Source organism: Paramacrobiotus metropolitanus, unplaced genomic scaffold (assembly GCF_019649055.1).
Source record: "Paramacrobiotus metropolitanus isolate TYO unplaced genomic scaffold, Prichtersi_v1.0 Parri_scaffold0000024, whole genome shotgun sequence".
In the NCBI taxonomy this organism is placed as follows: domain Eukaryota; kingdom Metazoa; phylum Tardigrada; class Eutardigrada; order Parachela; family Macrobiotidae; genus Paramacrobiotus; species Paramacrobiotus metropolitanus.
This window is the reverse complement of record NW_026570244.1, coordinates 414,342-439,582: the sequence shown is the minus strand read 5'-3', so window position 1 is coordinate 439,582 and position 25,241 is coordinate 414,342. Positions and strand designations below refer to the sequence as shown.

Here is a 25,241-nt window from a genome sequence, read left to right as displayed (position 1 = left end):
GTCTTTATGCCGCAATGGTGGGACAGTAAAACATGCATTAAGTACAAATACATTTCTACAAGACATTCCGGCTCGAAGACATTTTAGCTATCCGGAAAATAATTAACTGTGTTAACGAGCGTCGTTTCCCATGGCAACGCTACCACACTATATATACAACTCTGTAGAACTCTGCTCAACGATTTTATTTTCGTTCCCGATGTACGCGAGCCATTTCGGAGGCACGTCTTCAGCTTAACGTAGAAACTAAGAAGTTAGGCGTTTTTCTTATTAAGATCGCATTCTTGGCTGTGTGAGTCTGTGATTATGCCTGCTGGATCACTGCCAGCCATGGAGGAGGAGGACGACAGCGCCGGTCTGCTGGACGCGCTCCTCCTCTTCACCGACTGCTACAGCGCGGCGGTGGTGACCTTTATCGTGGTGTTCGTCTGCGCTTTCTGCTGGGAGCAGCGCAATGCGGCGCGCTAATTGCGCTAATTACTCCACATTTTAACAGATACGGTTACCTAAGTAAGTATTTTACGTGTAGCTTAGCTGCATGGGAACATCTGATGGATACCTGGATGTTCGACACACTGGAGAGTCGGTGGAGACGCCTACATTTACTATTTCACGTGATCGAATAACCTACGTCGCGTGTTTCTAACTTTGATTTGCATCCGTCTGCCAATTCCTAACAACGCACTTGCAACCTCCAATGGTTACTGGTAAATCTATCCTGAAGTTTCCAATAACTTAATAGTCCAGTTTTGTGACGAAAATCCAAAATGAAACGATGGGGATGTTTTCAAACCTGTCAAGACCACATCAGCAGTACGCTGCCACACCGAGCGATTGCAGTTGCTTCTAGCGCCGGGAATCCCTGAAATTTTCTTCATTGAAATGTTCAGTTCAGAGATTTTCGTGAAATATATTTTTTTAAACAGGAAATTTATTTCCACGGGAACACAATGTTATTCTCAGATTCAGAAGGGAATCGATGTGTGTTTCAGGAGCTATGAAGCGTCTCCTACGCAGCATGCAGCTGAAAAATGCTGAGCGCTCCATTGCCTCCCTGCCAGGTGACGATTGGCTTAATACAGCCGCACGCTCCGCCCATCATCAGTTCGCGGAATTTGCAAGCTTGTTTTGCAGCTTTTGCTGCACCGCAACGGTGCTTGGAAACAGCCGCCCGCAGGCGGACACAACAGCGTCTCACTAAACGCATAACCGTCTACGTACTGAGCAGCCGCCACGAGTGGGCAGCTACCCTCCCCGCGTGACTCATCGGTATGTGTAAACAATCTGGCAGTCCGGAATGCAGTGGGACGGCGATGAATGGCCGGAAAAAAAGCACGGCTGACTGCGTTGCACAGCGCTTGTCATGCTTGACAACTCGAAATGAGCCCAGTTTAGTGGGAGAGTTATTTGGCCGATAATCACACGACATGATTGGATTAATCTTCAACCTGTCAAAATTAATTATCGTGGTTAATTTTCATCGATAATATTTGTGGGTGATATGGAAAATCTCCGTTGATCAGTGTGGAATATTATAATATTTCGTGGAAATGTGAGGATTACTCAGCGGAATTAATTACTCCCTGTTCTGAATCATGCATATCGCCGCCTGGCGTCCCTGTGTCGTGGATGAGGAGCTGATCGGGGTGGTGGTGTACAATTTCCCCGGGGAGTCACTCCTGCCCCCCGCGGCGCAGGGGCTGAACCTGGTCCTGGGGGATCGGGTGCGCATCATCGAAGGTGCGGCCGCTGCGTGGTTTCTTAGGTTTCTGGGGTTTCTTATGACACAGCCACTTGTTGCAGAGCACGAGGGCGGCTGGTACCGCGGCTGGGCCCTGGACCCCGAGGGGCGCACGGGGGTCTTCCCCAAGAACGCCGTGCGCGTGCGCCCCCTGGCCCCCGCGGGGGCGCGCGGCCGGGGGAAGGGGCCCGGGCAGCAGGAGGCGCACGTGGCGCACGAGATCTTCGTCACGCTGAAGGAGTGGGCGCAGGGAGCGCGCCGGCTGTTTGTCCAAGGTAAAGACGGGAAAGTGTATCGTGCGTTCTGTAAACTGATAAGCAGGCTCAAGCAGCGCGCTAATATTGACAAGATCTTCTCTCGCTGATAATTATTATTGTAGCAGAACATAATTTTTTCCTTGATTTTTTTCCTGTACTAAAAGCTGTAAACCTTTTTTACAATTTTTTTACATTTTGACTTTATCTTACAGTTAGGAAGGTCTGTTGTTTTTTTTCGTGTTTTTTTTCTATTTTTTATTGTTTATTTATAATTTTTTTCATTTTTTTTCTACTTAATTTTTCATTTTTCTCCTATTTATGTTTCTGTTTATTATGAATTTATTTTTAGTAGCTGTATTTTAATCGGATTTTGATTTTACATATTTAATTTACATCGGTAATTAATCATGGCGACGTTTCTGTAAAGAATGACGGTACGAGTGAATTTAATTTATTAATTAATTGTGAATTTAATTTTAATCAAGATTACAGTTTACCATGGTAATTAATTACGGTAGTGGTATTTTTTGAATTGTCATTTAGCCAGTTACGACGACAATGCTAAAAACTATCAACTGTTTGAATTTGATTTGGATTCAAATGTTAATTTCTTTCCCTTTATTCTACATTGATAAAATGTATTTTTTGTAGAAGCACCTTTATTCCAGTCTGATTTAATCAAAGTCGCTTGAAGATTTAAATTTAAATTAAGATTTAAATGTTGATACTATTGAATTTGTATTGTTAACTGTTTATGACAGCGATTTTCCAAATAAGTATGTTTGCCTTCTATGCATTTGAAATTAGTTAATTTATTTAACAAGCTACATTACGTTTCACGATTTTATTTTGCATCGACGGTTTTTTTAAACAATTATCCGTAGTTTGAGATTATTGAAATTAATTTATTTTAAATTTGTAAAAAAATGTTAAAAAACAATTATCCGTAGTTTGAGATTAATGAAATTAATTTATTTTAAATTTGTAAAAAAATGTTAAAAAATGCAGATTATTGTAAACGTTGCATTAATGAAATAAACAAATAGGCGACAAACGTCTGGGCGATCTGCGCCGGTTAACCTACGACCTGGTGGAGTTGCGCAAGACCCTCCTCTCCGGCACCCTGCCCAGCGACGAGTACCGGCGTCTGCAGCAGGACGCCGTGCACAAACTGAGCAGCGGCAGTCGTCTCCTGGAGCTGGACACCATCATCCGCGGCGAGGACGGCGCCCCGGCCTCCCTGGAAGCCAGCAGCATCGTGGAGATATACCGGCTGTTCAAGACCGCCCACCTCCCGCCCACCACCGCCCCCGCGGCCCTCCGCAAGTACACGCACGCCGCGCCGCCCCTCTGCTGCGTCGTGCAGCTCCAGAATCTGGCGCTGAAGAGCAGCGACGACGCCGAGGTGCTGGTCAGTCTGTATGATGATCAGAAAACGGAGTTTGTCACGGAGAACGCCGTGCTGGAGTGGCGGGCGGGGCGCGGGGCGTTGGAAGGGGGGCGGGTGGTGTTTGCTGATTTGAAGAAGCTGCCGGAGGGGAGTCGAGTGTTCCTGGTGGCGCAGATTGTGCGGAGGGGGGCCATGGAGCTGCGGGAAAACGGGGAGGGGAAGAAGGCCTCCGGACAGGTGAGAATATTATTTTTGCAGAATTATTCCTGATTTTATTTTTGCAGAATTATTGCTAATTTATTTTTGCAGAATTATTGCTAATTTTATTCATTTTTGCAGAATTATTCTTGTTTTTATTTTTGCAGAATTATCGCTATTTAAATTTTTGCAGGAGTATTGCGATTTTATTTTTGTGCAGAATTATTGCTGTTTTTATTCATTTTTGCCGAATTATTGCAGTTTCTGTTTTTGCAGGATTACTGCAAATTTATTTTTGAAGAGTTATTGCTATTTTTTTTATTTTTGCATATTTATTGTTTTTTCATTTATCGAAATTTCTTGTAGAATTTTGATGGGATTCATTCTAGCCATTTTTACAGCTATTTTTTAAAGGATTTTAATTGGAAAATGTTTTTTTTGCGGGATTTTATTCGATTTGTTGCACTGCGTATTCTTATTGTTTTACAGTTATTTTCTTAGGTTTTATTGAAAAATCTGTTAAAAACTTTTAATGGAATTATTGCAACCCTGTTGAATTACACCGAATTTTTGAAACGATGTTTATTCATTTTAGTTTAATCATATTGAGTTAATGAAATGTATAACAAATTTTATTTCAGTTTATTTTTAACCAGAATATTTAATTTTATTCATTTAATTAGTTTTTGATTTGTTCTTTTCAAATTAATCGTATTGCATTACGCAGATTTTTCTGAAGACGTACTGAATATTTGTTGATCGTTCTAACACATATTTTTGTTCGTGGAATTTAATAATTAAGGAATATTATAAATGATTTTTATTGAATTTATTTAACCCCGCTTTCTTATTGTGCGCAATTATTATTAGAATATTATACAGGTGATCCGGCGACCGTGGGGCGTGGCCGTGCTGGACGTGACGGGGCTGTTGCGCAGCGGGGACGCCGGACAGGAGGAGGTCAAGGGCGACAACCTGCTGGCGCCCATCGTCGCTTGTGGCCAGTCGGAGTCGCTGGCGGCCACCATGCGCCGCGCCATCGCCGCTAAAGCGAACGAACAGAAGGATCTGGCCACGGTCTTAGTCTCTGGACAAGTATTCCGCCAACCCATTAAACAGGTCAGCATCCCCGGAATTTACTGTATTTTATACCAATTAATTTATATATAATTTATTGCGATTATTTATCTGCGTTTATATGTTTTTAAAATTTATTTTGCTTTAAATTTCATTTTATTTTTTAAATGGCCGTGATTTATTTTCGTTATTAGTTTTATTTTAAGTTTGATTTTATTATTTATTTAACCGGGTTTTCCTCCATATATTTTTTGCTTTAATTTATATTTGACATAATTTTTAACTTTGTTTTTTTATATATATTATGAAGCACTATTTTTCGTTTGGTTTTCTTCCAGGAATTTTTAAAATAATTTTTTGCACATTTTGCTTGGTATTTCCGGGCGGTTATTCGCATCGTTCGTTATTTTTGCATATTTTCCGAAGCAGGATATATTTTCCGGTGCCGGTTGTAAAAATAGCCGGTATTTTTAACAATGAATGTAAGTAATTCATTCCGAATTTATCCGCACTCGTTAGGAGAACGATGCGTGAAATGTCCGACTCCGCGCATGATCGCGCTGATAAATTGATAATTCACGGCGCTGTTGCGTTGTGTGTGGTCGGTGTGTTTCCCCTTCCGTTAACTGTCTGGTGTGCCTGCACGAGAAGTATTTTCATTTCCGTCCCGGCTGACTGTGAGTCAGGCGCTGCGTTATCGCCTGGCTGAAAACGTATTTAAAAAAAAAACATTTATTTTAAATTACAAATTTTATTATAGATTTATTATAAATTGTAAATTTTGAATTTATATAAAATTATAAATTTTATTATAGCATTTTTTATATGAGATTTGATCATATGTTCACAGCAATTTCGCTATAAAATCAAAACAGGGCTTCCAGAATTTTAAATCGGCTTGAAACGAAAAATTCCCATTTGTTAAATTATTATTTTAATAATTTTGACAGTTTTGTTTTGAAAACTATTAGTTAAATAATTTTGCGCTGTCAAGTAAGAAGTTGCTCAGACAAAATGCCGACGGAATAAAATACTCTGGATTCCTGGAATGGCAATATATTAGTACTACGTTAATGTCAATCCATATGATAATTACGGATTTCGTTTTTGATGAAATTTCTTTTTTTTATAATTTTTTTAAAATATTATGTCATAAAGATAACTTTTTTAAAATTAAAGGAATGATTACAAAAAACATTTTCTTTATGACTGCAAAAATGTTAAGAAAATAAATTATAAAAATTACTTTCTTAATTTCAATTTCATCTGCTTTTTTCTTTATGACAGGAAAAATATTCGGAAATAAATTGTAAAAAATCATTTGTAATTTGCAGTTACAGTTACAAATCAGTATCGATTAAAATCAGTTTTAAAAAGGCCCAAAAATGTGTTATTGTTGATTTTCGACCGTTTCCATCTGGGGGATAGTTATTATGAGTCAGGCGCTGCGTTATCGCCGGGGCACGGCCATCGTACCGATTCGTACGGCGATATCTGGCAGCGCTGCGCGATAAGATTCGGCGAACACGTTCAGCTACCGTAGCGGGCCACTTGCCGGTTCGGTATACTGTTCAGGGCACGGCCAACCGGGCATTCCGCACTGCCCTGCATTTTTCGCAGCGCATTCTTTCTGCTGATCGCATCACACATGCTGTTTGCCAGGAAAACAAATACGCACCGATGTGCTGCGTCAGATAAATAATATTTCGCAATATCAAATACAAAACATATTTTTGGTACCGCACGTACAGGCAACGCCGGAAGTTGCGTCATTCGGGCAAGCGGAAAAGAAATTCGAGAAGAAAATTATTGAATAAGCTTGCCACTGTTTTAATTAATTTAATTGTAGAAAAGATTTATTAGAAACAAATTGAAGTAGACCTTAAAAATAATTCGTAAAAAAGTTTTGGAAATGATTTGTATGCTGCAACTTATAGGTAGGAAAAAGCTGTAAAATTAGCTGTATTTTCTCCGTGAAAATTGCTATCCAGTATTTTTATACTCGTATTAATAAAATTCACTAAATAACTAGAGTAGATAAAAGTAGTGGCTTAAATTGCGGCAATTAATTCATGTAACAAACGGAAAATTTATTGTTAATAATAGTCGTAGAAAACTGTTTATAAAGAATTCCGTAAATAAATATCACTTTAGCAGGGAAACCTTGATAAATAAATTGAAAAAAATATTGGCTGCAGTAATTCAGTGATATGCGGAAATCCAATCAATAATAATTATTATTGAATAAATGTAAAATAAGAATTGAAAGAAATCACTGTAATGAAGGAACATTAGCCGCTTAATTTAATTACATAAGAAAAAATTGTGGAGAATAATGTGAAAAAAAAAATTAGAAAAAATTGGGGAATAAATTGGAATAAATTTGATTTTTCTGGTAGGTGCGCGAGGAGCACCCGTACCTGTTCGTGGGCAGTCCCCCGGTGGCGCGCCTCCTGAGCCACCCCGACGTCGTCGTGCCCGCGGACGTGCGCAACGACATCTACATCAGTCTGGAGCGCGCCGAATTCAAGGCCACCCGCAACGTGGAGGTCAGCGTGGCCGTCTGCGACGACGCCGGCGCCGTCCTCCCGGCCGCCATCGCCGCCGGCGTGGGCGTGCCCTCCGGCGACCGGCACCAGTCCGTGGTGTACTACCACGAGGACAAGCCGCGCTGGAGCGAGACCGTCAAGCTCAGCGTCGGCTTCCAGCAGTTCGCCAGCTCCCACGTCCGCTTCACCTTCAAACACCGCAGCTCCAACGAGAATAAGGATAAGAATGAGAAGCCCTTTGCCCTGGCGTATCTCCCACTGAAGAGCGACGACGGCACGGCGCTGCCGGATAAGAGCTACCGGCTGGCGTTGTACCGCATCGACGGGAGGAAGTACAGCACGGATGAGAAAGGTCAGCGAGAGAAAATGGGAATTTTTTAACTAATTAAGCCGTGTGAAAATTTGGATAATAAATTATTTAGAATGATTTTTAGTTATGTTTTCTTATTAAACTTTATAAAAAAATATTTTAAATTTATAATAAAGTTGTTCGATTTCTTTAATTTGTTACGCCCTGTGGAAATTTAGATGATAAAATAATGATTTACAAGTATAATGGTTTTTAGTAATTTTTTTTAACTTAATAAAAAAATTAATTTAAATTTTGTAATAAAATTGTTCGAATTTCGTAAATTAAAGCCCTTGATTTTAGCCGTGTGTAGATTTAAATGATTAATGACGTAGAATAATTTTTGCGATGTATTTACATAAAATTTAAATTAAAAAATTAACTTAAGTTTATATTAAAATTGCTCGGTTTTAGAGCCATTTTATTATTAAACTTTATTATATTCAAATGGTAAAATTTAATACACTTTAAAAGTCATTACAGCGCAGCATCGTGACAAATAAATTAATAAATCTAACATTTATGTGAAGAAACTTGGAAGGATTTTCGAAACAATTATTACGAATTCGTCACTTTTTATCTCTTATTTCCCAGATCAGATTACGTGTCAAAATCATTGCAGAACATCTGCCGCTGAATTTTCCCGATTTTTTTTCGGGGGAAAAAAACAGTTGAAAATCTTTTCCATACTTTATTTCGTGATTCTTATTTGTCTAATCCTTCAAAAACATTGCAAAAAATTTTTTCACCGTAGATAAGAGTGCATCGGTGGCGTATCTGGAACTGCCGTCAGAAGAGCAGAAGATCGACCTGACCAGCGCGGCGTACACGGAGAAGAAGGGCGCGGCCCTCCCGGCAGCCGGCTGCTTCACCTACAGTCCGCGCGAGGTCTTCCTGGTCAGCAGCCAGGTCTGTTCCACCAAGTTGACGCAGAACGTGCACTTACTCGGACTGCTCAAGTGGAAGACGAGCTCGGCGACCATCCACAACAATTTAAAAGCGATATTAGAGATGCCGGCGACGCAGGTGCTGCGCTTCCTCCAGGACATCCTCGACGTCCTCTTCGACATCCTCTCCTACAACACCGCGCCCGATCCGGATCATGTCGACGCCCTGGTCTTCCGCGCCCTCGTCCACATGATCAATCTGGTCGGTTGGAATATTTTTTAAATTATTCCTAGAAATTTTAACTATTTTTCGTAATATTTTAAATTAATATTCGAATTAATATGGCAGATTATTCGTATGAATTTAAATTATTATTCGTATTAATTTGACTTACTGTTCCTCACTCTGGTTAGTAATGTTACCCTTTGAATTATTTCTAATAATTTATTATTTCTAATAAATTATTATTCCTAATAATTTAAATTATTTTCGCAATTATTTTATATTATTACTCGAATTAATATGGCAGATTACCCGTATGAAGTTAAATTATTATTCGTATCCATTTGAATTACTGTTCCTCAATCTGGTCAGTAATATTATCCTTTTAAATATTCCAAATAATTTATTAATTTATTCTTCCTAATAATTTAAATTGTTTTCGTAATTGTTTTATATTAGTGTGCGAATTAATGTGGCAAATTATTCATATGAATTTAAGTTATTATTCGTATTAATTTGAATTACTGTTCTCATGGAAATTTTTATTGTCATAAATTAAAATTAATAATCTTTATTAATAATTTTAATTAATTTATTATTATTATTACTGTTATTAATTTACTATTATTAATTCGAACGACCATTTTTGAAAAACAATTGAATTATTTCCTTATTAATGTAAATTAATATTCTTTTTAATTTATTTATTTCCGTTATTTATTGTTAATACAAATTTAAATTGTCAGTAATATGATTAATCAATAAGAATTAATAAATATGGAAAAACTGATTGGAAGTTTATGGAAAATTAATTTTACTGGAAAGATGGAAAATTTGATGAGCGGCCGCTGTGCAATTATAGGTGTGTCGGGAGTCGCAGCAGCAGTTCCGGCCGGTGCTGGATCAGTACATCAAGGAGAACTTTTTCGGCGCCATGGCCTACCACAAATTACTCCACTGCCTGTCCGTGCAGATCAACCACGCGACGGAACGCGACGAGGACCGGACGTTTTTGATTCGCACGATGAAGGCCGCCGAGTACCTGTTCAAGTTCATCGTGCAGTCGCGGCTGCTGTACGCGCAGATGAACCAGAACGAGGGGGATGACCAGTTCCGCGCCTCCATGGTCTCCCTGCTGCAGGCCCTGGCGCAGCTCACCCAGTCCCGCAAAGCCACGTAATTACGCAAGAAAATATTTGAAAAAATAAAAAGAATTAATTTTTAGTAAATACTTTTTAATAGGCCGCAGTCAGTTTTTCCTACAACGTTATAAACAATTTATTCAGTTTTGACCAGTTAAAAATTAATTTTACTTAGATTTTATCAAACCATTTTTTTAACAACTGACTTCTTAGTTCTGAAAAGTTAAATATTTATCTGTTTAAATTTAATAAAGCTGAAGGTCATCGAGTGCGGCGTCTCTTAATTTTTAACGATAATAAAACCTTTTAATTTTTAATTTGATTTTTAATGATGCGAAAAATCAGTTAATTTTCTATTTAATCCTGAATGATGTAAAAAAATCGATTAATTTTTTGTTTAGTTTTGAATGATGTGAAAATTCATTTAATTCAATATTTAATTTTTAAGAATGTAAAAAAAATCTTTTAGTTTTGATTTAATTTTTAATGATGTACAAAATCATTTTATTTTTAATTTAATTTCTATTGTAAAAATCGTTTAATTTTTAATTTAATTTTAAATGATGTAAAAAAATCGTTTTCATCTTCAGTTTAATCTTTATTACGGTAAAAAAAAATCGCTTAGTTTTCAGTTTAATTTTTAGTGATTTAAAAAGAAACATTTCATTTTTAATATAATTTTTAATGATGCAAAAAATCAGTCAGTTTAATTTCTGTTTCTGATTGTTTAAATTAAATTTTTTAGAAATAAATAAATAAATAGAAAATGGTCTGTTTTTGGCGTAGGTTCAAGACGATCCAGGGCACGATCATCCGCTACATCCCGGCCGTCATCCCGGAGATCCTGCGCGTGATGGAGCCGGTGGTGGTCAGCCGGTTGTTCGTCGGGCTAATCGGGCCGACGCTGCACGAACCGCTGTACCAGCAGCAACTCGAAGGCGTCCTGGCCGTCGTGCAGAGTCCGCTCTTCCGCTTGGCGGAGTGCCGGCGCGTCTTGTTGCCGGTCTTCTGCCAGTTCCTCCACGAACTGCTGGCCCGCGACGACGACCAGATCCTGGGGAAGTGCGCCGAGGTGCTGGGGGAGATCCTGGTGCTGCTGGCCGGGAAGGACGTCCAGTCGGGGCCGCACGATCTGGGGGTCATGGTGGAGACGCTGCTGCGCAGTGTCGTGCGGGTCGTCAACCGCCTCGGGGGTCGGCCGGTACGTTTCTTGTTCAAGTAATTTTTCTGCAACTTAATTTATGATTTTTTGGATTTTTTACAATTTTTCACGAAAGTGCTATGCGCCTCGAAATTCTCCTGCTTTTAATTTTATTGATTCTACCGCAGATCTGCAGTTGGTAAAAATTTATTCTGAATATTTTCACTGAAGCAGCATACTTTGAGTTAGATTTATTTTGTTTTTATCGAAAGTTTCAGCAAATTACGTTTTGCATTTGCTTCTTTTTTTCATAACCTGTAAACAGCTCATTTTTCATTGGCTTTATTAATTATTGCCGTGTGTTGTATTTATATAACTTTTTTTCCGCTGACGGTGATTTCTTGAATTTTTTTGGGGGGAAAAATGGTTTTTGGAAGCGCGAACGAGTGTCCATTTCTGTGAGCAGATTTCCGCGAAGAACTTTTATCCAGCGTTTCGAAAAATATTCTTTGAAATTAATCCTGTTTTTTCCAAATAAAACGTAGGTGATTTAGCTGTATTTGTGGGAATCCGGTATTACTCTATGTTGTGTTAATTGAATTTATTTTTCTTCTGTGCGAGATTACTTGAATTTTTTTTTCAAAACATCTTTTATTGTTTTGAAAGCCGAAGCACTTGTCGGGTATTGGGAGCAGATTGCAGAGGAATTCCTGGTGATGCTTAATTGCAATTTAATCAAGTTAAATGAATTTATTTTAATTTTTTCCTCAGACTTTCTTGTGAACTGTGAATATTTTTTTTTCGGGAGCAGATCTCTGAGGAATTCCTGGTGATCCCTAATTTTAATTTAGTCTACTTAATTTAATTTCAAATTAAATTTTTTCTCCGAATTCGATAGTTTTTTCTCGGGAGCGGATCTCGGAGGAGTTTCTGGTGATCCTTAATTTAAATTTCGTGGGCTTAATTAATTCCAGATTAATTTTTTCTCAAAATTTCTTGTGAAGTGTGAATATTTTTTTTTCGGGAGCGGATCTCGGAGGAGTTTCTGGTGATCCTTAATTTAAATTTCGTGGGCTTAATTAATTCCAGATTAATTTTTTCTCAAAATTTCTGTGAAGTGTGAATATTTTTTTTCGGAGCGGATCTCGGAGGTTTCTGGTGATCCTTAATTTAAATTTCGTGGGCTTAATTAATTCCAGATTAATTTTTCTCAAAATTTCTTGTGAAGTGTGAATATTTTTTTCGGAGCGGATCTCGGAGGAGTTTCTGGTGATCCTTAATTTAAATTTCGTGGGCTTAATTAATTCCAGATTAATTTTTTCTCAAAATTTCTTGTGAAGTGTGAATATTTATTTTTCGGGAGCAGATCTCGGAGGAGTTCCTGGTGATCCTGTTGAGCATCTTCCGCCAGATGAGCGACGCCCACTACACCCAGCTGATCGCCTCCATCGACGCGTTAGCCGCCGCCCCGGGCGGTGGGGCCGGCGACAGCCCCGACAGCCACCTGTTGGAGGAATTCCTGCAGGAGATCTTCCTGCCCTTCCGCTCCCTCTTCTCCAAGGGCATGTTCCCGCGATTATGGACGGACATGATCATGCTGCAGAACGCCGTCATCCTGGAGGTGTTGCGCAACATGTCGCTGACCATCCGCGACCGCTTCCTGCAGCCCTTCAAGTACCAGTTGTGGAGTAATTTCTTCGACTGCGCCGTGGCGTTCTGCACGCAGGAGGCGCTGCAGTTGGAGACGTTCTCGGAGCATAAACGGAAACGGCTGCAGGAGCAGTACGAGGATATGCGGCTCAAGATGGCGCTGGAGGTGCGCGTCATGTGGAACAGTCTCGGCTCCAAGAAGATCAATTTCGTCCCGCATCTGGTAAGGAAATTTTTTTAAAAAATTTACAAATATAAGAGATTATTTAAAAATTAAAAAAACAATTAGCCATAACTAAGAGAATATTTACAAAGTCGAGAAAATAATTAATCATTAATAAGAGAATATTTAAAAATTTACAAAACTAATTGACCATTAGTAAGAGAATATTTAAAACATTAGGAATAAAGATTAACCATTAATCAGGGCATATTTAAAACATTAGGAAAAATTAACCGTTAATGAGAAATATTTAAAAAATTACAAAAACGATCAATTATTAATAAGAAAATATTTAAGAAATTAAAAAAAATGATTAACCAGTAATAAAAGAATATTTAAGAAAATTAAGAAAATGATTAACCATTAATAAGAGAGTATTTAAAAATTGAAAAAAATAACTAACCCTTAGTAAGTTAATTTTTAAAGATAATTAACCATTAAAAAAAGGGAATACTGGTATTTATAAAATTAGAAAAATAAATAGCTAAATTGATTGCAGAATATGTTTCCAAAATAAAACCTATGTGACAAGAAAGTGCATAAATGAAAAGATAATACGTAAATGCTTGCTTAATAAAAGATGACAAATAAGTGTGAAAAATGGCCCAAATCTATTGTGGAATAATCTGATATTTATCAAAAATTAATAAAAATAATAATAAAAAAACCACGAAATTAATCCATGGTTTTGGTCGGGTCAGGTGACGCGGTTACTGGATCTGTCGCTGATCCCGGTGGAGGAGCTGCGGCGGACCATTCTGCCGCTGTTCTTCGACATGATGCAGTGCGAGTTCCGCCTGCCCAAGCAGTCGGCGGCCGACGCCCCGGGCGGGGGCGCCGGCGGCACGGGTGGCACGGCCAGTCGCAAGGAGTTGCTGGAGCAGCGCACCATCTTCGGCAAGCTGGACGCCTTCCACCACGAGACCATGAAGGCGCTGGACGTGTACATCGAGGGCGGCCGCGGGGACGGCGACTACGTGGCGCTGTTCGAGGAGATCATGGTGGAGCGGTGCCAGAATAACTGGCAGATGAAGGAGCGGGCGCTGCGCTTGGTGGAGCAGCTGGTGGAGCAGATGCGGCTCTTGTTCGAGTACCGCGACGTCATGACCTCCGTGGATGTCGACGTGGAGTCCCGCATGTGCTGCACGGTACGCCGCGGACAGTAGACAATATTTTCTACAAATACAAATTATTCTATGCATGGAAAATATCAAAAAAATCTAGTTATTCTAGAAATTCAATTAAAAATTGAATTATTTAAAAATTAAATTATTCTAGAACTAGAGTTAATATTAATTAATAAATTAATTATTAATTATAAAAATATATTATAATATTAAAAGTATAAATTATATATAATTATACTATAATTATAAATTAATTATAAATTATACCGCCAGCGTCAATGAATTTGACGGTGCTTGTCAGTAATTATGGATTATTCTCAGTCGGTTAGAAAATAAATTGTAACCCGCTTTTTCTTCAACAAGAAAATTTTACAGTTAATTTAAATGCTGCTTTTAGCATTACACAGTAGAAAGTTTTGATGGTAAATGAAGTTTAACATTATTTATTGGCTATTTTGATTAAGAAATAAATTGTCAAGTATTTCTTTTTTAATGCAGATAACTTATACAATAAATGATGATTTTTATTTAAATTACGAAATAACTGGTAAAATAAAAATCTCAGGTTTTTTTGTAAATTCCAGAGTCAGTTGTGTATTTTTCATTGTAAAATTGAAAGATCAGTTGTAAAGTAACATAGATAATCAAATAATTCGTCAGATGACTCGGTTTCCATGCAGTATGGCGTTCGTGAAATGCTTTAAGAATTATAAAATGAAGTGTAATTTGGCTGCTACTGATTATAAAAATATGGATGTGGTAGGTGAATTTGTTGGAGTACTACGAGCGGATCTGTAAGCGCGAAATGTACATCCGCTACCTGTACAAACTGCGCGATCTGCACCTGCAACTAGCCAACTACACGGAGGTGGCCTTCACGCTGGAGCACCACGCGCGGCTCCTGCTGTGGACGGACGAGCATCTGGTCGAGCAGGTAAAGGTCACCGTGCAACTTGTGGACGAAATATGAACTGAGCGGAATTTCTCTGTGGAGTAATTCATTTAATCCTGCTAATAATTGTACAACTATCTTTTTTGCAATGATTTACCAGCAGAAAATCGCCTGACTGATTTCAGCAGCGAATGAAATTCAAAAAAATTCAGAAATAAATGCGCATAAATGCATTTTATAAATGCACATAAATTTCATCAGTGGGTTACTGTTTTGGAATAATGTATGCGTGAAATGCTGGTAAATTGACGCATTATTGCATAAATAATGTGCATAAAATATTTTTTTTGCTGCAGCTGCGCTCGCCGGACTTTCCGCATTTCGAGACGCACCGGGAATTAAAAGAGCAGCTGGCCTACGAGATGATCCGCTTCTTCGACATGGGCAAGGCCTGGGAGTACGCCATCAACCGCGACAGCGGCGTCTTCAAGGTCAGCCGGCAAATAAGCCCATTCGGCAATGATTGGCAATCGAAATTGACTTTTAATTGGAATAAACCGGGAAATTCTATAGTAAAACAGAATCCGGCATTTTAAATCGGCCACTTTCTCCGTGTTTCTTAAATTAATGAATGAAACATTAAAATAATGATTAAATCATAAATGTAAAATAGTAATTTATTTATGCAAATAATAAGATTTATAATGAATTAAATAATTATATAAATTAATTTATTCTTATAATTTTAATGATAATTTATTTAAGTCCCAGTTTAAATTGTAATAATTAATTTAAATAATTTTTAAAATAATATTGTCTATATTTATGAAACAAATTCTTTATTTCGATAATAATTTAGGAATGAATTCTTTAATTGCAACGTTTGAAATGTGGAGCTTGTACGCTTGTACGGAAAGGTCAGCTGGTTACGTTGCAGGAATTGTTGACGCTGTACGAGACGGACGTGTTCGACTACCGGAAGCTGAGCGACGTGCTGCAGCGCATGGCGGCCTTCTACGACAAGATCATCAGTCCGCAGCAGATGCGCACGCCCTGCGAGTACTTCCGCGTGGCCTATTGGGGGGCGGGGCTTCCCCGCCGCCTGGCGCAACAAGGCCTTCGTCTACCGCGGCGCCGAGTGCGAGAATATCCGCGATTTCACCGACAAACAGATGCAGCGCTTCCCGGGATGTATCAGCTTGAAGACCATGGACCCGCCGGGAAATGAGATTAAAGAGTCGGATAAAATGTACCTGCAGGTGCGAGAAAACACTATTTTAATTTATATACGACGCTGTAGTTATTTTCTACCTATTTTCGTAAAAAAAATACTTTTTTATAAATAAATGATAATTTTGTTGACATGTCCAAGGAGGAAAATTTACAATAAAATTAAGTACTCCTCAAGAAAAATATCGGAAAAAAGACAAAATTAATAAAGAATGAATAATTTTGAAAGAATGAATAATTTTTGGAATGAACAATTAATATGGACAAGTGTTTTTCATTTATTATTTTGTGTAATGTGTTGTATACACGTATTTATTTTCTGGTAATTTGTTTCTTTAACCTGGTAGAAGGTTAATGAAAAAATAAAAAAAATGGAAATTACAAATTGTATTATAATTGACGTGAATTATGTGAAGAGGAACAACTGAATTATTAGTGACCTTTAACCTTGTAAAAAAATCATTGAAAAATAATCGTGTAATTGCAGATTGTCATAGTAAATTTAAGATGAATTGTTTGAGATAAACAAGAGAATTATTAGTGACCTTTAACCATTGTGGATGGAGAAATCATCGAAAAAATAATTGCATAATTGGAGATTTTATTAACATTAAGATGGATTAGCAGTTTTTGGTGACCTTTAACCTTGGTAAAAATTCATCAAAAAAAATTGTAATTGCAAATTTTATTAAAATTCCAGTGAATTATTTAAAGAGAAACAAGTGAAATTTTCCCCTGTGTATACAGGTGTGGAAGGTGGAGCCGGTGGCGCAGCTGGAGGAGCGCTTCAGCGGCAAACCGGTGTCGCATCGTATCCGCAGCTTCTTCCTGACCAACGACATCCAGACCTTCACCTACCACCGCCGCCTGCACAGCCACACCAAGGACGCCGACTTCGCCAACATGTGGCTGGAACGGACCACGGCGCACACGCGCTGCGCCCTGCCGGGGCTCCTGCGCTGGGCGCTCATCACGCAGCACACCGTCGACCGCGTGCCGCCCATCCAGACGGCCATCGAGACGCTGCAGGCCAAGAACGACGACATCCACCGCCTGATCGAGAAGTTCCAGGAGAATCCCGCCGGCGAGATCGACCCGCAGATGGGCGGGATCCTGGGCGGGGTCGTCGACCCGGCCGTCAACGGGGGCATTGCGAACTACGAGAAGGCGTTTCTGTCCCTGGAGTACCGCGAGAAACACCCGGATGCCGAGGAGCGGGAGAGGATCCGCGTGTTGCAGGAGCTCATCGTCCGCCAGGTACACAAACACGCCTAAAAAATGTATTATAACGCAGAAAGTTTTTGTGCTTTTTTATTTTCAATTTTTATGCATTTTTTTAATTTTGATTTTTTTTTCTTTTTACACGAAAAGATCCGCATCTTACAGGGCGTCATCGTCCGCTAGGCACCCAGACACGCCCAAAAAACGCCTGTATAATATACCTAAAAAATTTTAATACGAATAAATACTGCATACTTCTGTTTTTTTTGTGCTTAAATTTTTAAATATGTTTTGTTGAATTCTTGGGAATTTTTGTTGAATTCTTTAGGATTTTTTATGGTTGAAGGAAGTCAATGCACGAGATTTGTTATTTTTAATTCAGACTTTCTCTTAATTTACATTCATAAATTGAGGCTTTTTAATTCCGTTTTTATGATTTACATTTTAAATTCTTGTAAATTAAAATTTATTACTTTTTCAGTTCAACCTTTTTTCATTTTCCTGCCGGAAGCGGCGATGAACACAACAGTAAAAACATTTCTAAAAAAAATTCCAAAAACTAGTAAAAAGTAATATTAATTCGCACTAATATTACGTATTAATTTGATTAATTCATAAACAGGTGCCGCTGCTGGTGCCAACGCTGCAAATTCCATCATAAACTCCCAAAAAATAAACACTTTCAGTATATTATAATGCTTAATAAATTGACTTTAAATATAATATAATGATTGATAAATCGCATAATTACTAACAGGTGCCGCTGCTGGAAGCGGCGCTGGACATTTACGGCAGCAAGGTGAAAGACAGCATGCGGCCGCACTACGAGCACCTGCACTCCAGTTTCCTCAAGCAGAAAGACCACGTCACACAGTGCTACGGCAGCGCCCCGCCCCTCTTCACCCTGCCCAAACAGCGGCCGGCCGCCGCGCGCTCCTACAGCAACGTGGAGCTGCGCAAGAACGGGCCCAAGTGGTACGCCGGGGAGCACAGCGGCAGCACGCTGTCCATCAACGGCGACACGCCGCCGGCCGCGGCGCGCCAGCCCAAACGCAGTCTGGGCAGCTTCTCGTCCATCTCGCTGCGGAGCAGCCGCGACAGCCAGAGCCTGACGCCCGTGGAGCTCAGCCAGCCGCTGCAGGCGACTCGGCCCAGAAGGGACAGCGAGCGCAAGGCGCCGCGGCCGGGCAGCGGGCGGGTCGGCCGGCCCGGCTCGGAGCTGTCGCTGGCCGAGGAGAACGAGGGGGGGCCACAGTCGCCGCTGCTGGCCGCGCCGCCGCCGCTGCCGGACAAGAAGGCCGAGAACGGTAAGAAAACATAAGAAAACCTAAGAAAACGTAAGAAAATGGAAGCACCCGTGGTTTGATTGAGTAGTGTATCATGAAGATATTAAAACGATGCTCTTAAAGCATCTCAACTCGAAGTGCTTACTCAGCTCTTCGAGGGAGTTTACGACTGTACAGATTGGAAAAGGATGTAAGGTCATGAATCAGCTATGATTACGATTACCAGAATCGAGAAACACCAGTTCGCTGTGCGGCCAAATCGCAGGCCGAATTTATTAGACGTCGTCCCGTACGAACGGCTGCAGAAACCAAATTAAAATCAGGTTTAGAAACAGAATGGGTAGCTTCCGATAAGTGTGTCTAGTCATGCTACGCGCATGGTCAGAACAGGCAGTCACCCATGGTGAATCGCTTAGACAACTTGAGTTCGATTTAGTATGGTTGACCTTGTTGTAAGAACTGACTTGAGATCATTTAAGCATTTTCAATGTTAACGCTGCATTAACCGTGACAGGAACGCTGAAGCGTCGGAAGACCCTGGAGGCCATCGTCCCGTTGGCGCCGGAGAAGCCGCCGCTGCCGGAGGAGCTCTTCCCGGGGCTCCTGGACCTGCCGCCCAAGAGCGCCGGCTCCGGGACGCTGCGCCGCGATTCGCCGGCGCTGAGCAAGCGCTCCGACTCGTCGGTCAGTCCGCGCAGCGCCTCCGCCACCCCGCCGCCGGTCCCCGAGAAACCGGGGCACCTCGCTCCGGGGAAAGCGATTCCGCATCCCGAAGATTCCAGTGTATAGTGCGACGAGCGACGGCTGCGTCTTCCATTAGCTGTGATTGCCGGACAGCGGCTGCTGCGCGCAGATCTATCTTTTCTACAAAAAAGAGTTTGTTTGCTTGTTTGTTTGCATGTGACGGATGCGAGTATTGTTTGCAGATTAATTGTCTACTCTTATGGCAGAACTAGTAATACTTCCAATAAATACCATTACGTGAGAAACTCCCAACAAAAATTGTGAGAAATTCGGTACAGAAGATAGTATTCGAAAATCGACGTTTTATATGCATCCAGATTTCCGTGCCTAACTTGTCCCCCATTTTAATACGTCATACTTCGCGAACAAACGGTCTTCTTAACAATGTATACAAATCATTTAGCTTTAGAATGACATAAAATATCACAAAAAAGTGATTCGGAGTGCGCGCAAGCGAAAATTTTAGTGTATGTATCTCATTTTTGACGCTATGTAGTTTGTACCGGGCCAGTTCGTACACAGCACACTCATTATTTTTATTTCCCCAAATCAAACGCAGGAAGAAAACACAGGTGGAGCCACTCTCCACCGTCCTAGTGAACAGCTTCTTACCTATCTCCTGCAACAAAACTACGGTGGCATCGCACCACGTACCAAATCTTGCGGATGCGATAGGAACACAGTAAAAAACGGTCACCAAGCGAACTGCGCTTCCCTTCGGAGCTGCAACGGATAGTCCGGCGGCCGCTCCAGCGGAGTTGGACGTCTCAGAGATACGATGTGTGGCTCTTACACCGATGCGACTTCGAAGTCCTTTGCTAAGTTATTTAAAAAGCCAACCGAATCCCTGCTCACTGCCCACCAAATATAAAACAGTTTTTTCTCAATTTCCTAGCATATACTGGAAAACGATACAGTATTTTAAGCTACCTTACATGCGATTACACGCTATGATGTGTCCTTACACGCTATGATGTGTCCTGTTTTACAGGTAGTCGTAGATAATCACTTTATTTCATACTTGTACAAGCAAATGCCATTTAACACTTAGACACATATTTCCAAAAACTAGAACAAGTAAAATATCTCTTCTAGCTCTGTAGAACAGCCCATAGTTCCTAAAACAGAAGCCGCGTTTCCGCGCTGGATTTCCACACTAATACGTTGCCACAGGAAATCGGTAGCTCGCGGTTCCCCTGTTTGTTCTCTGATACGTCGGCCAATTTCACTGATGAACTGACGGGTGCTACCGCCGCAACTTCCCGTAGTTTCGAAAGCCACAGGCTGGAAATAATAACGATGAGTCAGCTCCGCATAGTTGCTCCGCTTTCGATCTTCTGCATCTTCCGCTGCCGACTCTGCCGCTACAGATGGCCGGGCAATGTACAGTCTGTAAGACATGGCGAATGTGTCGCAATCCGTCACATCCCATATCAAGGGCTGGCCATTTTTCCAAGGAAACAGTGATAGTCCATCTGGCCGCTTTTCCATTCGATCTACTTAAGCCAGGAGGCTTCAGATCGCCAGCACCTTTGCTGATCCCAGGCCGCGTTGAATCACGCTATTCAAACTCGCATGTCGCCTGTACCTTCCTGACTTTTAAGCATGACAAACCATGCAAGCCGCGAGCATCGACTATTTCCCCACAACAACATTTATGCTCCCTTGCAAACCTGTGCTCCGTAGACCAGCGTCGTCTAGCAGTGTACCAAGGCTAGCAACCGGCAATGCAAACAACCACGCACTGGCGTCCTAGAAGAAGCAGCCAACAGACGAGCAGAGTAATAACGTCGGCGTTCTCTTTTAAGGCTTCAGTTTAGCGGCAGTCAGCATGTCCGACCACAAACGTTGTCTGCACCGATCTTCCATCGCAGAACAGCTTTTTCCGTGCTTTCTTCCAGCGTACCTCAACGTCTGACCGGTCGTCGGGGCAATCTTCGGGCACAATAGTGCGTACCAATTCGTCAGTGGAATACAGCGAGGATAGATAAGCCGATGTTGCAATTTCCTCTGCTTTATTCAATCCCAAACCCCCAGACTTCACCGGTAAGGAGGCGTGTGCGTATGAGCTCTCATCCATTTTGAAATTTGTCATTTCTTCGGCTTTGGACCTAATGGCGTGGTCAAACTCCTTTAGCTTCTCGGGATATTTATGACACGGGGCCGATCGTAGCGTGTACATAAGGCGCGGGAGTGAAAGACTGTTTCGCAGCAAAAATAGCCCCTGCTGTGCCGGTAAAACACCCAAAGAATCAGTTAATTTTTTGATCTGGCTAATCTTACTATCCAGGCAACGGCCAATTGACCAGTCGGTGAGGGGAGCACCGAGCAAATCTAGTGTTTCAGCAGTTAGTCTTTGAATACCCGGTGCAACTGCAGCAAAACGATCGTAGATTCTCTGCTATTCCGCTTCAGACCCACCATAAACGTACAGTTCACACTTGGCAAAGTTGAGTTCCAGGCCAATTCTTGACGCGTCATCACGTATTCGGGTGAAGTCGTTTAAAACTACTTTGGGGTCTCCTCCTGCCGTCCCATCGTCCAGAAACCGGGCGTTAAGTTCGCACTAGAGGTTCCTTGACAGCTTGTTAGAAGCGAGGCAAAACAGCAACAGGCCAAGCGGATCACCCTGCTGCACTCCATGGGATGACGGCATCGTAGTTTCACCGCAGAACAAAGTAGAAGAATTTCTGTAACACTGAGAAACAAAATGAAAGTATTGCGGTAATTTCTCAGCAGCCTGTTCCAGGACCACATCACGCCGAACAGTGTTGAAAGCGTTTCGAAAATCAAGCTTCAACAAAACAGTAGGGCTGGCTGGGTGAGCTCGCAAAAACTTTCGGGTGGCATGTACAGCTGCTTCTACACCACCCGCTGTTCCGTAGCCTAATTGTACGGGACGCAATAAACCTCCCATTTCTAACTGCACACGTCTGCTGATTAGCTTTCCGCAAAGACGCCTGAAGGTGCATCCAACAGCTATAGGCCGTATCCCTCCTGTTTTCTTGTTTAACGGGATAAGTGTCGCTCCAAAGAGTACCGTGCGAACGCTGTCGTGAATAGGTTTAAAGACGATGTGGTTTACTACCTTGGTGAGCGCAGTTAGGAACATGTCTCCACACTCTCCAGGGACATTAATAAGTTCCTTCGAATGTTGCGCCCGCAGGCCGTCTGGGCCGGCTGAAGAACCTGCAGAAAAGGATTTCAGTGCCGCGTACACTTCTTCCGATAAGAATTCAGGGGAGGGACCAACAGGAGGTGCTGGGGGGAAGTTCAGATCGGCAGGCGGATCAGGGTGTTTTTCTTTAAGAGAAGCGAGGACTTCTTCCGTGATCACTGCGACAGAATCTTCTGATGTTAAAACCTTTACGGCGCCGCTGATATCCCCGTCTTGTAGCTTGGCGTTTACGGTCTTTCTCAGTGTTTCCTCGCCAGATCGTTTCTTTCTCGACTTCTTCGCCTTTAGTTTCTGGCTGGTACCCTGTAAGTTAGCTTTTACGGACGCAGCTAATGTGGAACTACGGCCAGACTTGGACGGAGGAGCGTGCAGATTGTCCAGAGCAAAAAGCAGCAATTTACTTCCCGCATCCTCATCGTTCTTCTCGATACAGTCAGCCATGATCGTGCACAGGGCTTCAGCGCAGGCGCGTCTGGCTCCAATGGGCACATGACGGAGGACGGCATGGATCCTTCTAGATTCAATTATGCGGTCTTGGAGACTAGCGCTGGCTGCTGGTGGTGCAGGGTTAGGATCTGCTGAAGGTCCCTGGCGGAGAGCTTTAGCACAGGCCTTCTTGCACACCAAAGAGTCGCGGTGCATAGATAGTCCATGGGCAGTTTTGACAACTTTTCCGCACAAGTCACATTTGAACTCCATGGTGCCACCAGCTCCCTAAAAAAAGCTGAGAAAGCCAGACAGGGAACCAACAAAACCGAGTGAGAACGCATAAGCAGGCAACGACATACCCTGTTTACCGAGAGCCATCGTAATGGACTCAACGGTAACAATAAGCAGAAGCGGGCGTTCTCCTCGATGAAACACCCACATCAACAAAACGATAGATAAACAAACAAATCTCCGATCTCCTGATTTCAAGCGGATCAAATTCTTTTCAATCGTTCCAACCTCAAAACTCAAATGTTTTTTTGTTATCTGCTATCTTCTTTTTTTTTTGTTATCTGCATAATTATTTTCTGCTGAAATACGTATTCCGGTACATAATTCTTTGTTAGCTTTTTAAATAGCCAAACGAATCCCGGCTCACCGCCCGGAAGATATAAAGTATTTTTCAGACTTTTTTGGCTTATTCAGGAAAACCAAAGCTGATGATTAATTTCTTTGCGTCACAGTACGAAGTACAGATGTTACGTACTTACTGAACGCGATGGCAGCACTTAGAAGGTGCCGCTACACTTATCTGTGCAATTATCGCAACCATAAATTTAATCCTGCGACAAATTACTGTCATAAGCAACATTAATTCGATTGATGAGTTCTTTGAAAAAAAATAAGTATATTTCAGAAAACCGACGTTTGTCGGCCATGTCGCTCAGTTCCGCAAGATTTGATACTTCTAGTGATTGCTAAGATTACATAGAATTACTGTACTCTGTACATGTAATAAAAACAAAATAAATGTTAAAAATACAAGTAATATAAAAATAACGTATATTGCATAAATAATTTAACTAGTATGCACTATAGATTTCGGGAAACTTCGTTTCAAGCCATCACTGGAACACGTTTGACGGTTTGAAGAAGCAGTTAGAGCGAAAGCTCATTAGACATTCCATCATTTGGCCACGGGCCTTAATCGGCCCAGACTCCAACTCTGACTTTGACTACTCAAAGTCTGACTCTGACTCTGAAGGTTTCTTAGGTTTCTTAATTGGTTTCTTAGGCTTCTATGGTTTTTTAGGTTTCTTAGGTTTCTTAGGTTTCTTAGGTTTCTTAGGTTTCTTAGGTTTCTTAGGTTTCTTAGGTTTCTTTGGTTTCTTTGGTTTCTTAGTTTTCTTAGGTTTCTTAAGTTATTCTTGGGTTATTCAGTCAGAGTCAGAGTCAGAGTTTGGACAGACTTTGATAGTCAGAGTCAGAGTTTGAGCGGTCAGAGTCAGAGCTTGAGCGCGGGCCCATTTAATCGGACTGTGGTAATGTCATGAACACGCAGTTAGATTAATGGCGTGGTAGAGAAGCGGCTGACGTACAGCGACAAAGTCTTTCGATGGATTCAACGTATTGCGTCGTGGTGCAGTGGTACAGTACTGCCTACGTGATTTAACGCCGTTGCCGGGGTTCGATTCCCCCATCGGTGCATTTTTCGGCCGTTTCTCGGTTTCCAGTGGTTAGCGCCCTGCTTATTCGCCGTTCTCCCAGTGGAAGGGCAGCGGCCCGACACTGCCGTTGTGTCTCCGCCGGCCCGGGACCGCAGTAAAGTGGAGTGGGGTGTCGTCGCCAACTGTTTGTAGACGCTGCTGTGCAACTCGTTGTCAGGCCATTTTTTGATGATTTAAAGATTTAAGTAAACTTTCAAGACATTTGTTATTGTACCGGGAATTTAATAAAATACAAACACGCTTTACGACTTAGAGAACAGAGTTATTAATAAGATACATAACTGCTGAAAGTGGTGTGCAAATAGACTCATCGCATTTTACAACGACCCAACGCCCTGTTGCTGCATTGATATGTTTTCGATTAAACAATCGAAAACATATCTGCCAACTGCCGGTTATTACCTACTCTGCACTACTAAAAACAACTGTGCGTTGTGGCTCCATTCTATGTGACGTTGGCCAGTAACCTGGCAACAGAGGCAACCAACACAGCCTCTAACTGGACGACCAAGCTGAAGCACCCCCATCAACTCTCAAAGGAAAATGGGAAATGTGGAGTTGCAGTACTTGAGCTCGTTTC

General features: G+C 41.3%; 1 protein-coding gene across 1 annotated transcript; it reads left to right on the top strand.

The window, feature by feature from the left end:
- The first annotated feature begins 190 nt into the window (after nucleotides 1–190).
- LOC129587237 (dedicator of cytokinesis protein 1-like) lies at nucleotides 191–19,614 on the top strand. Its single transcript, XM_055480877.1, is given in 17 exon segments — nucleotides 191–1,740; nucleotides 1,804–2,016; nucleotides 3,045–3,625; nucleotides 4,469–4,705; nucleotides 7,063–7,564; nucleotides 8,316–8,710; nucleotides 9,534–9,847; nucleotides 10,600–11,014; nucleotides 12,321–12,827; nucleotides 13,529–13,975; nucleotides 14,718–14,888; nucleotides 15,203–15,337; nucleotides 15,784–15,927; nucleotides 15,929–16,105; nucleotides 16,824–17,333; nucleotides 18,055–18,604; nucleotides 19,098–19,614. Coding segments are annotated over 17 exon segments (5,718 nt in total). The 5' UTR covers nucleotides 191–1,595; the 3' UTR covers nucleotides 19,373–19,614.
- The last annotated feature ends 5,627 nt before the right edge of the window (nucleotides 19,615–25,241 follow it).